The 16,408-nt window shown below is 44.4% G+C and overlaps 1 protein-coding gene across 1 annotated transcript in view; it reads right to left on the minus strand.

The window, feature by feature from the left end:
- Positions 1-15,099, minus strand: part of LOC115162092 (rho GTPase-activating protein 5) — a 75,361-nt gene extending 60,262 nt beyond the window's left edge. Inside the window, exons 1-3 of the mRNA XM_029713053.1 lie at positions 14,813-15,099; positions 9,220-13,124; positions 7,911-8,061 (exon numbers count right to left, since the gene is read on the minus strand). Coding sequence (XP_029568913.1) covers positions 7,911-8,061; positions 9,220-12,933 — 3,865 coding nt within the window. The 5' untranslated portion in view covers positions 12,934-13,124; positions 14,813-15,099. The remainder of the gene's footprint in view (positions 1-7,910; positions 8,062-9,219; positions 13,125-14,812) is intronic.
- Between the last annotated feature and the right edge of the window lie 1,309 nt (positions 15,100-16,408).

Genomic DNA, 16,408 nt, shown 5'->3' on the forward strand with positions numbered 1-16,408 from the left:
GCATCTTGCCTGGTGTCTGTTAGTAACGTTACAATACCGGTGATCTGTTCTGAGACCCTACTGATCAGCATCTTGCCTGGTGTCTGTTAGTAACGTTACAATACCGGTGATCTGTTCTGAGACCCTACTGATCAGCATCTTGCCTGGTGTCTGTTAGTAACGTTACAATACCGGTGATCTGTTCTGAGACCCTACTGATCAGCATCTTGCCTGGTGTCTGTTAGTAACGTTACAATACCGGTGATCTGTTCTGAGACCCTTCTGATCAGGACATACTGAGGTGAGGCCTCAACATGAAGGCTGATACAGAAGCGCTAACCAGGTCAATATTTCAAAATAAAGTTTGGTCTCAGTTACTTGTGTGTAACAAATGTAGGAGTAAATCCGTTATGCTCACGGAATACCAATGCACTCATCTCCTTTACTTACTGTATAACCTACGTTTTATGTACACAAATGTTACTTAGAGAAGACAGTTGTCCTGTATTGTGACCCCTCATCCATCTGTTGTGGGTTAAAGGGGAATTTTACACCAAATAAATGTTCACGTGTATTTCTAGTCTCCAAATATCATAATTTACTGTACGGTTGCATCATAGCTATCGAAACACCCCGTCTGTAAAAAAGTTGCATAGCCTCGTCAAATCACCATAAAAGACTTTGCACTTCAAACCTGCCCTTCTATGCCAGTGATTCTCAGAAAGCTGCACAGTCTAGCTGACTCCACCTCTTGCTCTGTACAACCGACGGTGAGCGTGTAATTAAAATGATCTTCTATGTTTCGTAGAGCCCATGCCCGCGACGTTCAGGCCGTACGCTACCCAGTCCCAATTGCTTCTGTCCAAAAACCAACATTTTAAATAACTGCATTAGTAAATCTATTCGCTGCTCCTCACTGTGTCACCCGCTCCCTGCAGGCTGCATGTGCTCTGTGTGTGTGAACAACGGCTCCGCTTGGGCTGCTCAATGACGAGACATGAGAGCATCACTTTAAACTATGACAAAACTCAACAAACATTATTTTCTGTGAAATAATCTCTTTTGTGTTATATATATATATATATGCCACCGACGCAGGTCGCTCCCGAGGACTGTGGGCTCTCGTTCTCCGAGGCCGACGAAAGTAAGATATTTAAGCATGTTAACCCTCGCAGTGCTGCCAGCCCAGATGGAATCCCTAGCCGCGTCCTCAGAGCAAGTGCAGACCAGCTGGCTGGAGTGTTTTTCAGACATATCCCAGTCTGCTGTCCCCACTTGCTTCAAGATATCCACCATTGTTCCTGTACCCAAGAAAGCAAAGATAACTGAACTAAATGACTATCGCCCCGTAGCACTCACTTCTGTCATCATGAAGTGCTTTGAGAGGCTAGTCAAGGATCATATCACCTCCACCCTACCTGATACCCTAGGCCCACTTCAATTTGCATACCGTCCAAATAGATCCACAGACGATGCAATCGCCACTGCACTGCACACTGCCCTATCCCATCTGGACAAGAGGAATACCTATGTAAGAATGCTGTTCATTGACTACAGCTCAGCCTTCAACACCATAGTACCCTCCAAGCTCATCATTAAGCTCGAGGCCCTGGGTTTGAACCCCGCCCTGTGCAACTGTGTCCTGGACTTCCTGACGGGCCGCCCCCAGGTGGTGACAACACCACTTCGCTGATCCTCAGCACAGGGGCCCCACAAGGGTGCGTTCTCAGCCCCCTCCTGTACTCCCTGTTCACCCATGACTGCATGGCCATGCACGCCTCCAACTCAATCATCAAGTTTGTAGACGACATAACAGTAGTAGGCCTGATTACCAACAATGATGAGACAGCCTACAAGGAGGTAGTGAGGGACCTGACAGAGTGGTGCCAGGAAAATAACCTCTCACTCAACGTCGACAAAACGAAGGAGCTGATCGTGGACCTCAGGAGACAGCCGAGGGAGCACGCCCCATCCACATCGACGGGGCCGCAGTGGAGAAGGTGAAAAGCTTCAAGTTTCTCAGTGTACACATCTCTGATAATCTGAAATAGTCCACCCACACAGACAGTGTGGTAAAGAAGGCGCAACAGCGCCTCTTCAACCTCAGGAGGCTGAAGAAATTCAGCTAGGCTCCCTAAGACCCTCACAAACTTTTACAGATGCACCATTGAGAGCATCCTGTTGGGCTGTGTCACCGCCTGGTACGGCAACTGCACCGCCCTCAACCGCAAGGCTCTCCAGAGGGTGGTGCGGTCTGGCCAAAGCATCACCGGGTGCACACTGCCTGCCTTCCAGGACACCTACAGCACCTGATGTCACAGGAAGGACACATCAACCACCTGAGCCACGGCCTGTTCACCCCGCTATCTTCCAGAAGGCGAGGTCCGTACAGGTGCATCAACGCTGAAGCCTTCTATCTCAAGGCTTCAGACTGTTAAATAGCCATCACTAGCTGGCTACCGCCCGGTTACTCAACCCTGCACCTTAGAGGTGGAATCACTGGTCACCTTAATAATGGGACACTGGTCACTTTAATAATGTTTACATACTGTTTTATTAATTTCATATGTATATACTGTATTCTAGTCAATGTCATCCTATTCAACTATTGCTGTGTATATACACTATTCTATCATATGTATTCTACAGATATACTAAATATTTTATCCACATACTGTCCATTATGTCTATAATTTCTACACATCCCATCACACATTTACACTACCTTTCCAAAGATTTCGGTTCGCTTTTAGATGTGCTTGTTTTTGAAAGAAAAACGATTTTTTTTGTCCATTAAAATAACATAACATTTATCAGAAATACATTGTAGACATTGTTAACTATTGTCGCTGGAAAAGGCTGATCTATTTATGAAATATCTACATAGGTGTATTGTCACGATCGTCGTAAGAACTGGACCAAGGCGCAGCGTACGTAGCGTTCCACATCTTTATTATAAAGTGAAACTTCAGCAAATACAAAACAATAAACGAACAAACGAAACGTGACGTTCTGGAGTGCTCACAGGCAACTACACAAAAACAAAACAAGATCCCACAAAACACAGTGGGGAAATGGCTGCCTAAATATAATCCCCAATCAGAGACAACGATAAACGGCTGCCTCTGATTGGGAACCATACCAGGCCAACATAGACATAAAACAACCTAAATCACCCACCCTTGTCACACCCCGACCTAACCAACATAGAGAATAAAATACTCTCTATGGTCAGGGTGTGACATGTAGAGGCCCATTATCAGCAACCATCACTCCTGTGTTCCAATGGCACGTTGTGTTAGCTAATCCAAGTTTATCATTTTAAAAGGCTAATTGATCATTAGAAAACCCTTTTGCAATTATGTTAGCACAGCTGAAAACTGTTGTCCTGATTAAAGATGCAATAAAACTGACCTTCTTTAGACTAGTTGAGTATCTGGAGCATCAGCATTTGTGGGTTTGATTACAGGCTCAAAATGGCTAGAAACAAAGAACTGTCTTCTGAAACTCGTCAGTCTATTCTTGTTCTGAGTAATGAAGGCTATTCCATGCGAGAAATTGCCAAGAAACTGAAGATCTCGTATAACGCAGTGTACTATTCCCTTCACAGAACAGCGCAAACTGGCTCTAACCAGAACAGAAAGAGGAGTGGGAGGCCCCGGTGCACAACTGAGCAAGAGGACAAGTACATTAGAATCACAAGTCCTTCATTAAATAGTACCCGCAAAACATCAGTCTCAATGTCAACAGCGAAGAGGCGACTCCAGGATGCTGGATGCTGGCCTTCTCGGCAGAGTTGCCCAACTTAATCTTTTCTTTTTATTGGCCAGTCTGAGATATGGCTTTTTCTTTGCCTCGTCACTGTTGACGTTGAGACGTGTTTTGCGGGTACTATTTAATGAAGCTGCCAGTTGAGGACTTGTGAGACATCTGTTTATCAAACTAGACACTCTAATGTAGTTGTCCTCTTGCTCAGTTGTGCCTCCCAATCCTCTTTCTATTCTGCTCTCTCTCTCTGTGACCCAAGCCTAACTACTAGTCTGCGTGTCCGTCTGAACATGCTTCCTATGCACATATGTGCAGTCAGTCATTATTTCATTCTCTTTTCCTTTCCTCCATTTTGTGATGTGGAGAGATGAGAACGTCCATAGCGGCAGGAGAGAGAGAAAGTGCAAGAGAGAGCAAGAGAGAGACATGGAGAGAGAAAATGGGAAGCAACGGGTGTCTGTTAATTGAATGTGATTGCTCATTTTGCTTCAGCATTCCTCAGACTCTTGATGAAGCCAGCTGCCCTCTTCCTGCACTCTGCAGCACTGTGCTGTTGTATGTTATGTTCAGTGATACGATGATAGCCTAATACCTATAAGAACTATTTTATTAGCACAGAACTTCCAGTCCAGTTGAAACTAAGGCCCCCAGAGCTAAATCCAGGCCCTGTCTGAGTCATGTCAGGCCCTTGTCATTTAAAACTAATAGAAGTCACAGTATTTGGGTGAGCCTGGTCTGTAGGGAAACAGACATTAAAGCAGCAGCAGGGCCTCTCTCTCAGGTCTCCATCCCCATTCTACCAGTTCTAGTGTCCACAACACCATGCAAAGCCCCTCATCCCCCAGTCACTACAATCTAGTGAGGGTCACACAGACAGCAAGAAACAAGCAAACTTGTTGAATGAGTAGTATCTTCAGGTAGAGAAAGAAAACATTTAGAAACTAGACACAATGACTGACACGTGAAGATGTATGACAGTGTTTTCCACTAGCACCGGCTGTCGGCTATACCGCCGGCTGTCGGCTATACCGCCGGCTATACCGCCGGCTGTCTGCTATACCGCCGGCTGTCGGCTACACCGCCGGCTGTCGGCTACACCGCCGGCTGTCGGCTATACCGCCGGTTACACACTCATTTTCAGCTGTACAGTCAAATGTCTTTACACGGAGGGAGAGAGCACCATGCTCCTTCATTATCTATGTGAGTCAATTTGCATGTCCCATATAATGTCGAAATCCACTTAGTCTATTGTTTTCTGGCACATTCATCTATTTTCTTTCGCGTTTCATATGCAGCCACGATGTGCTTGCACGTAGGCTTACTGTGCTTTGATTGACCAACAGTAAGCTTGACTAGTTTATAAATGGTGTTTAACTGACTGAATAAAGTCAATCTCATATACATCCTTGCCATTCATAAATCATACAACTTAGTTATATGTCCATGGTATCACATCGGGACATGTGAGCTAAAGATCTCTTTTGTAATTTCGATACGAAGTCCATCAGGACTTGCCAGACAGTGACGTTAAAGTGAGTAACTCGTCAGTAGCCTATCGAATTGCATCGGTAAGAGAGATGTTTATTTGGCTCCCTAATTTGCACACTGGTAGGCTTTTTGGCAACTATCTGCAGATAAATGATGAAAACATTCGATGAAGATGGTGAATCCTAAGGCAAGGGACAAAAGGTAGGCTAGTTGAGAGAGAGCCTCACTTTGGTCCAAAATACGATACAAAAAAGCTGATTGAAATGTTTTAAAAGTCTATAACCATCGCCACCGCTGGGCTTGTGTCATTGCCACACAGCAGTGTGCTGGGCTTGTTTCATTGCCACACAGCAGTGTGCTGGGCTTGTTTCATTGCCACACAGCAGTGTGCTGGGCTTGTTTCATTGCCACACAGCAGTGTGCTGGGCTTGTGTCATTGCCACACAGCAGTGTGCTGGGCTTGTCTCATTGCCACACAGCAGTGTGCTGGGCTTGTCTCATTGCCACACAGCAGTGTGCTGGGCTTGTTTCATTGCCACACAGCAGTGTGCTGGGCTTGTTTCATTGCCACACAGCAGTGTGCTGGGCTTGTCTCATTGCCACACAGCAGTGTGCTGGGCTTGTTTCATTGCCACACAGCAGCGTGCTGGGCTTGTTTCATTGCCACACAGCAGTGTGCTGGGCTTGTCTCATTGCCACACAGCAGCGTGCTGGGCTTGTTTCATTGCCACACAGCAGTGTGCTGGGCTTGTTTCATTGCCACACAGCAGTGTGCTGGGCTTGTTTCATTGCCACACAGCAGTGTGCTGGGCTTGTTTCATTGCCACACAGCAGTGTGCTGGGCTTGTCTCATTGCCACACAGCAGTGTGCTGGGCTTGTTTCATTGCCACACAGCAGTGTGCTGGGCTTGTTTCATTGCCACACAGCAGTGTGCTGGGCTTGTCTCATTGCCACACAGCAGTGTGCTGGGCTTGTTTCATTGCCACACAGCAGTGTGCTGGGCTTGTTTCATTGCCACACAGCCTACTGCTTCAAAGGCATGTAAACCTGCCACAAACTAGGCTACTCAGATCTGTGTGAAATTCACCTATTTGATATTCACCACAATGTTGGCTTGTCTGAGACCTCAGGCTTCTCACTCACTGGGTATTGATGAGTAGCCTACCAGTCAATGTTTCCATTGAACACGGCGGTCATGTTCAGGTTTCAAGTTAGTTTTTTCATCATATACACATGATATGCATGGAGTACACAGTGCAATGAAATGCTTACCTGCAGATTCACCTCTCGAAGTAGGGGGGGAAAGATGCCCCTTATACCAATAGCCTAGCAAGCAGGAAGTTTCCAATGACTACTACTGGAAAGAATTTACTCTATTCCATTGACTTCATAGCAAACAAAAATATTCCGCTTTTTACTGAGCTTGGTTAAACATATGTTCAGAGATTACTTTCAACCCCCCCAAAATAAATGGAAAGCCCACCTTTTTTTAATTTAGAAAATACATAAAAATAATGCTGCATTGAGGGTTCACTGCAGTCAGATATTATATCATTTCCAGTTCCAGACAGTACGGTAAACTGCAAATTTACAAATCAGATATCATTACGAATAACCTAGAGGGAGATTTCTGCTGCTGCATTCATAATATTGGTCGGCGTTAGCATTAGGCTAAGTGCTGAGAGAATAATGGCCAATGAGATTTCAAAATGCATCAACATCAAATTCCAGTTAATCATTCACCATGCCCAGTCATCGCCCTCTTCTCTTCTGCCCCCCATTAAACACAATTTATTAGTGGGGGGAAAGGAAGCGTTTAATGAAATCCTCAATTGAGTGTGTAAGCAGTTAGAGGAGCCTTCTCTCTCCAGTCATGGCTTACGTCTGGCGACTGATGCACTTTGCAGAAACTAAGGCGAATCAAGCCCTTTGATTCACTGCAAGGGGAAACAATATTGCTACAATGCTACGTTTGACTACTAAAGGATTGTGAACAAATGTAGCTTGGCATGTCAGTGTATACGCTTGTTTAAAACCCATGGGCCGAATGAATCACTAGATTAACCCCTAACATTACATGAGATCCAACAATTAAAAGGATCAAGTGCGCTAAGTAAGAGCTTAAGCACATGTTACGCAAGTTAAGTCGATACAAACAGGCGGGGAATCTAAAAAGGAATCATACAATACCTGTAATAAATTAATCCTCTCTCTTTCTGGAAATCAGTGGTTTGTAATGCAATAACAGTAAACTCAACCACAATGACGTTCTGTCATAAAGGTCATGCCAGTCAGTTGGAGCAGAGGGGTTATCATATTATCACACAACTGAAATCCCAAGAACTGTCAGCTAATAGTGAAAAGGCAGCATGAATGAATGCCACATTTTGTTAGCAGCAGCCACAAAAGGCTCAAGTGAATTCCGACCAAATAGCATACATATTTGGGGTAGCCTATGTTTTCTCTCTCTCACACACACACACACACACACACACAGACACACACACACACACACACACACACACACACACACACACACACACACACACACACACACACACACACACACACACACACACACACACACACACACACACACACACACACACACACAGTCAAATAGTAACAACAACTCCAATCAGGGATGAGGGAGAACTGATAGAAAATAACCTACCAGTGCGTTCAATGTAGTCCACACACTTCTCAATGAACAAGGGGATTGGCCGGTCCGGGGTGACCAGGTTCTGTAGGGGAACACCAAAGTAATGGCTCTCCCAATTCCTCCGTGTGGGAGGGTACAAAGGCTTTGTGGGCTTGGATTTTGGCTGTGAATTGAAGGAAAAGATAATAGCATCGTTTTCAAAACAAACTACAGAAATAAAGTTCATTCTTTCAATTTCAATTCTTCAAAAGAGTTGTCATTCTCCACAAGACTTAAGCTCTAATTGAAAAAGAAAAGTGTAAAACACCTTGCGAGAACTAACATTTTGTTCCCAGGTTTTTTTTGTTAATGTTCTGTTGCCTGATTATCAAAGACAGCAAAATGTTCAAACAATGAGAGTATACTTAATGGCAGTGGTGCTACTGTAGTGAAAACAATTCGGGATTCTAATATATGAAGATTGGCTTTTAGCCAAAACATTTGTGTATGATTGTCCTGTTATGTGCAGACAAAATCATTTTACAAAATTAAGAATGAAGCAAGCTCCTTGAAACGTCACTGTGAGTGTGGACCTACTGTACAGTACTGTAGTGAAAATGTGAAGTGGACAGCTTTTATGTCCCAAATGTCACCCTATTCCCTATATAGTGTACTACTTTTGACCAGAGACCATAGGGCTTTGGTCAAATGTAGTGCACTATATAGGGAATAGGGTGCCATTTGGACCATAAAAGCTGTCCACTGATTCATGCCTCAGTGCACTTCCTCCACACCCTGGGAACCCTGCCTTCCTCCAAATGCCTTTAACAGACCAGACTACAATACAGTGGGATGCCCAATTCTCCTCTCACTCCTCAACTATAGCGGTCACATTTAACCGTGATTATGTTGTCATTGCTTGTGTTATATCCCATGATAATTGCTAAGGAATGGGAGTGCATGCTTGTCCAGGATAAAGTGATGTTGCAACATTCAACAGAAAGTACAAGTCACATTTACTCTCAGTGTGATAGTTCAAACATTGATTTTCTTCAGTGCATGAGAGCAGACCATTCTGAATCTGTGTTATAGTAATCATGAGAGCAGACCATTCTGAATCTGTGTTATAGTAATCATGAGAGCAGACCATTCTGAATCTGTGTTATAGTAATCATGAGAGCAGACCATTCTGAATCTGTGTTATAGTAATCATGAGAGCAGACCATTCTGAATCTGTGTTATAGTAATCATGAGAGCAGACCATTCTGAATCTGTGTTATAGTAATCATGAGAGCAGACCATTCTGAATCTGTGTTATAGTATCATGAATCAGAATGCCTACCTTTTTAGGTTCCTTTGTCTTTGGCGTTTTCTTCTTTTTCTTCTTCATGTCATCCTGCTCTGGATCGGAGGTGATGGCAGGGTTGTCTATCCCTCCCTTCCAGGGGTCCGCTGGGGACAGCAGGGGGTCTTCCTCACTGCCCCGATGGGCCCTGCCCTTCTTCTTCTTCTGCATGGCCGGCCCAGACTCATCATCGCTGACGTCGGAGTGGACACGTCTGTGGTACATCTTGGTTTTGCTGAAGAGTATTTTGGAGCGGTGCTTATACTTGGAGGGCCTCCTGCTGGCCTGCGCCTTGTGGTCGAAGCCGTTCTCCTCGTCCCCGTGTAAGACGTGAAGCCCCTCAAACGAGTTGCGCATTTTGAGGGTCCTGCTGTGGGTGTCCTCCGGGACAGCGTAGATGTTGTCGGTAAAGCCCTTTGATTTCAGGAGAGTGTCTACGGGGTCTGCGTAATTGTCGGAGGCCTCGACGTCTTCACCTTGGGCCATGGGGCTGCGTTGTCGTCTGTTGCTCCTCATTCCAGCCTCGATGGTCTTCAGGAGATTGGGGTCCAACTTCTTCACGTTGGGCTTGGATAGTATAGGCTTGGGTCTAACCGGGGGAGGCACTCTGTGGTTGCGCTCTTGGTCACCGATAGGTGTGCTATGGACAGGGTACTCGTTCCCCTCCAGATCGATCCTACACTTTCCACGTTCGCTAAGCGTTGGAAGAAGCTGCACGTCGTCCCCGATGGGGCTGTAGGGCGGAGGAGCCTCGGTGTCGTCCTCTGAGTCAGGGTAGTAACTGTAAGCAGGGGAATGGCTGTGGGGAGACTGGGGGAAGACATCTTCACTCGCACCCGTGCAGTCTCGAGAGCTGTCAAACATGAAGGCGCTCTCGATGCTGCTCTTCTTCTCTAGCACCTCGTTGAAGAACGGCGTGAAGACTTCCGTCTGCCGATGGTACTGAGACAGAGAGTATAGAGCTGTGAATTTGGCGGTTATCTCCGTAGCGATGTGCTCCCCTTCAGTCATGAGGTCTTTGATTGGGTCATTCTCAAAGAAGTCTGCTTGACTGTCTGTGACGGCCACCATTTGAACAGGGATAACATCTTGGACCTCCGCCAGGAAAGCTCTGAGCATCGCCATGGAGGACTTGCGTTTTGCTGAGTAGACCAGGATGTATCCATGGACGAGCTCGTCCTTCCTGATTCCGATGGAGGAGTGGTAGGAGAGGACAGTGACCTGTATTCTTCTGCGACTGTCGCCGATGATTTTGTTGAGGATCAGAGTGTTACTTTGGCCAGGTTGCCCAGCGCTGCAGGAATGTGAATCCAGGAAAGGTGAGAGGATGAGGTCTACGCTAAATGGATCCCCACACACAGCACACATAACAATCCTCAAGTCGGTCGTTGACATGTCTTTGATGGACGGCAGAGGGCTCATCACATCAAAGTTGTGCTTTAGTCCTTCTAATACTCCTCTGAGAGCCTGTTTAATTTGTAACTCGTTAAACTTCCGTGGAAAGGTAGCAGAAGGTATATCTACAAAGGTGCACTGTAGCTTATTTGCAAGCTGTTGGCCCTGATGCCTTAAGATAGGCATATTTTTGAAAACGTTGTCTCTCTGGTTTGCTAGAATTAGAATGAATGGCAATGGCGGAGCGTATCTCTCCCTCCTGTTCTGTGCAATCTCTGCCCTGATTCGCCCTACGCAGTCGCCAATACAATTTAGCGACTCTATGGAGCTGAAAACACAGAAGATTCCGTGAGGTTTGAAGGTCGACGCCCACATATGGCTAAAGAGCAACGTTGAGTTGACATCAACAGGCAGAAGCTCCAGTTCATAGATTTTTCCATCCAGGGTGTACTCGTCGTCTGTGGACTGGGCTCGGATTTCATTTGCAAGTTCTTGTGCGAGACCCTCCCTTCCCAAGAGACACAAATTGACTTTATCAATGTTGGCACTGTTATAGTAGAGATTAGAGCGACTGTGGTCCAGCTGAACTAGCCTGTTAGCCAGTACCTGCTCGACATTCATGTCAACGCAGCTCTGTCCGCTCAGACACGTCTCCTTCGTGGGGTGGTAGACGAACCCGATGTGCTTGAGAAGAAGTGACTCCCTGTCCGGGGCCAGTTTCTGCAGGGCTCTGTATCTGGGCTCCTCGTTAAGCACAGTGTGGATCTCGCTCATTTTGTCACAGCTTGGTGTGGCGTTTAAATCAAGGTCATAAAACAGCTCTGCGTGTTCAAAAAGCATTTCCTGAAATTCCTCTTTGGCCCTTTCAACTATTTCCTGCTGATGCTGGCTATAAACATCCCTGTGATCAGATTCACTGATATACTTGTAGGCCTCGTCCTCCATGACAAAACACATGACCTCTTCCCAGGGTTGTCCAGGGTTGATGAAATGGACTCTATCTAATGTCTTCTTGAATCTATTCTTCATTTCTAACCGCATTTTCTCTGAGAACAGATGCTGGACATGGTTCTGAAAAATCTTCTCCCCTTCCAACGTTTTGAGGAGATCAAAGGGCACTCTTCTGTCGTTGACTTTGTCAATTTGGTCCGTCTCATCCCACGGAGTGTGCTCCAGCACCACAAACCAGAAATGAAACTCAGCCCTGCTCTTCAAGATACTTTGAGCCTCCGACCAGCTCAGGTTCTCGAGTTCTTCCAAGTTGTTGAGCAAGTTATTGAGAATTTTTGGCAGGCTCGAGAAGTATTCTTCCCTCCTTTTCCTGATATGTTCCTGCTTCAGCTGTTCGATGTGCTTGTTGAGGGTGTTTCTAGCTTTTCGGGTGCCTTCCAAGTTGATGTATTCCTCATAGTCGGGGTGGTTTTTCAACATGTTACTCACTGTTTTCCAACTTGTGTGATAATCTCTGACGGTTTGTACAATCCTCTTTTCAAACTTGTCGGACACTGTGGCTACTAACTGTCTCTGAACTTTATAGGCCTCCAAATAAGGAATGATTTTGGGTTTGCCACGTGGTTTGTCCATCTGCTGGGTCAACGCGTTAAAACACAGGTCTACATTGATTCTAGATCGAGCTGATGTTTCTACCACCAGGAGGTTCTTTTTGCTTGCAGCGAACACCTGAAGGTCCCTTAGATACTGCTCCATGCACTCGTCACATTTCGTTGCAGCAATGACGATGGGCTTTTTCGATTTGAGCATTTGAGAATAAAGGCTGTTGACAAATTTCATCTGATCCTCAAATTTCCTATTGCAGCCTTTGCTCACGTCTATGCACAATAAAAAACCATCAATGTTCAGTTTCCCATCAGCCATCTGCTTCTGATCAAAATCCTGTTCCAGGCCAAGCTGGTCGGTGCAAATGTACATCAGCTTCTCAGCAGACTGTAGCTTGGAGGCTGCAGCCCTTTTACTATAGGGCTGCAGGTTTGTGCTGCGATGTGGCAAGAAAGTCTGATCATCAATGAACTCTGTTTGTTCAATGATTTGAATTTTACACTCGAGCCCGTCATCGCTTCGGTGTGGCACTTCACCCCAGTAGAGGAAGTGATCATTGTTCACCACGCGACCTCCAAAGTCAATTGTGCTCAACACAGAAGTGTGCTCAGTGTAGTAACCGTCAGCGTTGGAACACACATATCTGTTGCATAGGCAGGACTTGCCCACGCCACAGTTGCCCTTCTCCTTCTCTGTCCCTGAGAGGCCGACAACACTGACAGCATATGTTAGGGGGCGTGCCTCCTTGTTCTTGGCCATTATATTCCCCCTGTCATTGCTTTGTCAATTTCAAGAAAGGTTTCTACCAGCACAGCTATCATTCCACTCCAATTGGTTAGATAGGGTGGTGGTGCACATTCATGGCTTTCTCCCTTTAGTGGTGAATCCCTCTATCCTCCTAGATCCTCGAGCTGGGATAGGGCAACTGGTTCTTCATTATTATGACCTCCCTGAAAAAGAAAGTGTATAATTGAACTACACACACATAGGAACACAAAAAAACAGATCATATAGGCCTAATATGGTCTGTGTACCAAATGACACCCTATTCCCTTTATAGGGAACAACTTTTGCAAACAGTCCACAGGACTAATGATAAAATCTGAACAGTTACAGTAGGCTATTTCCGCTCTAGAGACTGTCAGTCATATGAGGCAATAACCTACAACAGAGGTTAACCTGCAAAATAAAATGCGATAACCTGCAAATAAAAATGTTGATAAATCCTGTACTGTCTGTAGGAGTGTAACAAATAAGTTTCTTGTTCAGTGTCAGTGACTCTTTTCATGAGTAATTTCCTCCCACAGATATTGGCCATTCCATTAAAAAAACTCCCTTTTATCCAATTTATGCAGAAGATAAAAAATGTTATGCAACTTCAGACTTGGAGGCAGTGACCTAGAAATAATGAAAAAAAGCGTAATGAGACAAGATCATAATTTACTTATTTATCAAATCCCAGAAACCTACTATTCATCATCATTCAATATAGATTACATTTCAGTTTACTCCAGCAATACTATTGTTGCAGATGTTACTAGAGAACTATTGCACCTTCCATTATTGAACCTTTTGACAACAATACTGGCTATTATATGTTGCACTTCGTATGTTCGTCAGCTAAGAATCATGCAACACACCCCATCATCATGACATCTTAAAAAGCAAACAGTCCAGTTTTGACGTCCGATTTATAATACTGTAGTTACACCGGTCCCACGCTTCTAGTATTAAACAGGAATTTAGCTATTGCATATCTACTGCATTTTTTGTTATTATCGAGATGTGTGACTAGTACTGCCCAGGTGAGAAGGTAAGCCTCTCACTAGCAAACCACTGTAGTACCTGGCTGTGGTTACATTTCTTTCCGGTCTGCTACGTTCTGAACGGTGCGCCCGTCTAAACCCCGGTCATTGATTAATGATAATGGTAGTCAACCAACAATGTCATTGCCAGGGAGGCACACCATGAAAACTAAAAAGCAATCCTCTACAACGAGATGTAGAGGTTATTCAAAAGCACGACGCTGCTCTGGACAACTTGTCAGAAACAATTATCATCTTGCAACAATCCGAGGTTCATTAGTTAGCTAGCTAATGTACCTGTCCTAGCTAGCTAACATTAACTGCGTGCGAACTATCAAGCAAGAAACGTCCAGCAAGTGAAACTGTCACACTTCCAATTAGGTTGCTAGCAAACGTGGTTTGCTTTATCTGCATATGGTTACAATTATAATAACCCATGCAATAAAAGATTACGTCTGGCTATGCCATTGTATCAGAACTATGACAATGATAACCCCATCATCAATGGCATTTGGTTGGAAGAATGACTTGTATAGCCAACTCAAGGGCCTAAACTAAAATCGCTTGCTTCCAGAGTAGTCTCAGGCTGAGCTTAGCCCACTAGCTAGCTGTAGCTAACACTGCCTAGTTAGTTAGCGAAATAGTGGTAGCTGGTCGAACGATAATACATTTCACTCAGCGCAAAATACAAACGAATGACCTTGTCGGAATATTTCGTTACCTCCCTTGATCCTTAACTGAAAAAAATTGAATTTATTTGACACAGACAATTTTATCCAGGATGTAGCTAATGAAGAAATTCGATTCAGTCCATTCCAAATACATTCCCCTACCTAACATGGTCGCTCCCAGCTCCGAGACCACGAAAAAAAGGTAGCATTCCAAGTGTATTATTTTACTCCAGCAAATTCTATTTATCAACGGCTCGCTCACTGCAATTCACGGGGAACGTTCCGTTTATCCTCTTTCTATTCCAAATGTGTTTGTTTTTATATATTTTGTTTAATTGGTGGTATGCGTGTAATCGGAGACCTGCTCCCTCCTCTCTCTCTTATCCCAGTCAGTAATGGCGACTGATACATCCTGCTCTCACCCACTCTCTCTCTCTCCAGTAACTTTTCCATTAGGGCTCAAAGCAGGGGCGCGATGCTCGCGCATGGTTGCTATGTAATTGTGTGAATTGATCATGTCTGGAAATAGTATTAGCTAACGCCTGAATATTTGGAGGCTTATTTTTGTGATTGTGATTAGAGACCAGTGATTAGGGATCATGTCCAAGAGATGGCACATTGTCAACCAGAATAAACATTTACGTAGAGAATGTAATAACCTACATTGTTCAATAGTGCATAAGCTTGGACCATCTAGTTTTGCAAATACAGTAGGCTACTGACATATCTTTGTGGTTACGTTGTAGTGTGGAGCCAAACCAAGTTATTACATGGTTATAACAAGTTTATTACAGGGAAATGAACATCTGAAAGAAGCCATCTGAAGAATTTCAGTAACATTCATGTGAATTACAATAATATTTCATGAGGGTTTTATATGACAGACAAACCTATTTTTTGTTAATAAATAAGTGTACAGTTCTCTGGAGAAATGCAACGGCAGGTTTTTAATACTACACAGTATGCTGCTCACCCTAAGGCCTTTACTTTCAATGCTCCACTAGTAGATTCTAGGCAGATTTGCAAAACCTTGTTTGTTAAGCTCTTGCTTTTATCTTGACTTAGAGGGAAGGGGGAATCCCTACAGCTTGTCTCTCACTCAACCATAGCCTACATTTCTACACATTTTTTACACTGTTCTATACACATTAGTGTCTTCTGTTGAAATTCATTGTAGAATATATTTCAACCTGATTTGGTTCTAACCAGGAGGTAGAATTCATTTCAACCTGATTTGGTTCTATCCAGGAGGTATAATTCATTTCAATCTGATTTGGTTTAATCCATTAGGATTGACAGAGCCCTAGTAGATAAACTATACATATGCAATGATGGTACATGATGATGTTCAACTTACATGTTGTAATGTGCATGTAAAATATCTGCATCAAGCATCTTATGCAAAAATGTGATAGGAAGTAAGTTTATGAGTGGATTGATCGTTGTATCAAAGAAAGTGTGTCCCTCACAACTGACAGACACAAAGTTATCAACCCTTTTATACAAGCCTTTTCTATATTGAGTTGGAAATCCAGACATCGCTGTGCTGTTTTATTGTCAGTCATCATAATGCAATAGCCTTTAGCAGTGAAGCTGAGAGTCCAAGCTCCATTGTCTGGGTCTGTTTTGGGCTCAGCTGTCCCACTGCAATTGTTGCGACACAAAACACCAGGGACGAGCAGGAAGGCTGAGGGAGCTGTGTCCAATTGTTTGTGTCGGTTAAGTGTTCATATTTTCATGTTATCCTTCAAACTAAAA

The sequence above is a fragment of the Salmo trutta genome, chromosome 25, assembly GCF_901001165.1.
Source record: "Salmo trutta chromosome 25, fSalTru1.1, whole genome shotgun sequence".
NCBI classification, from domain to species: Eukaryota; Metazoa; Chordata; class Actinopteri; order Salmoniformes; family Salmonidae; genus Salmo; species Salmo trutta.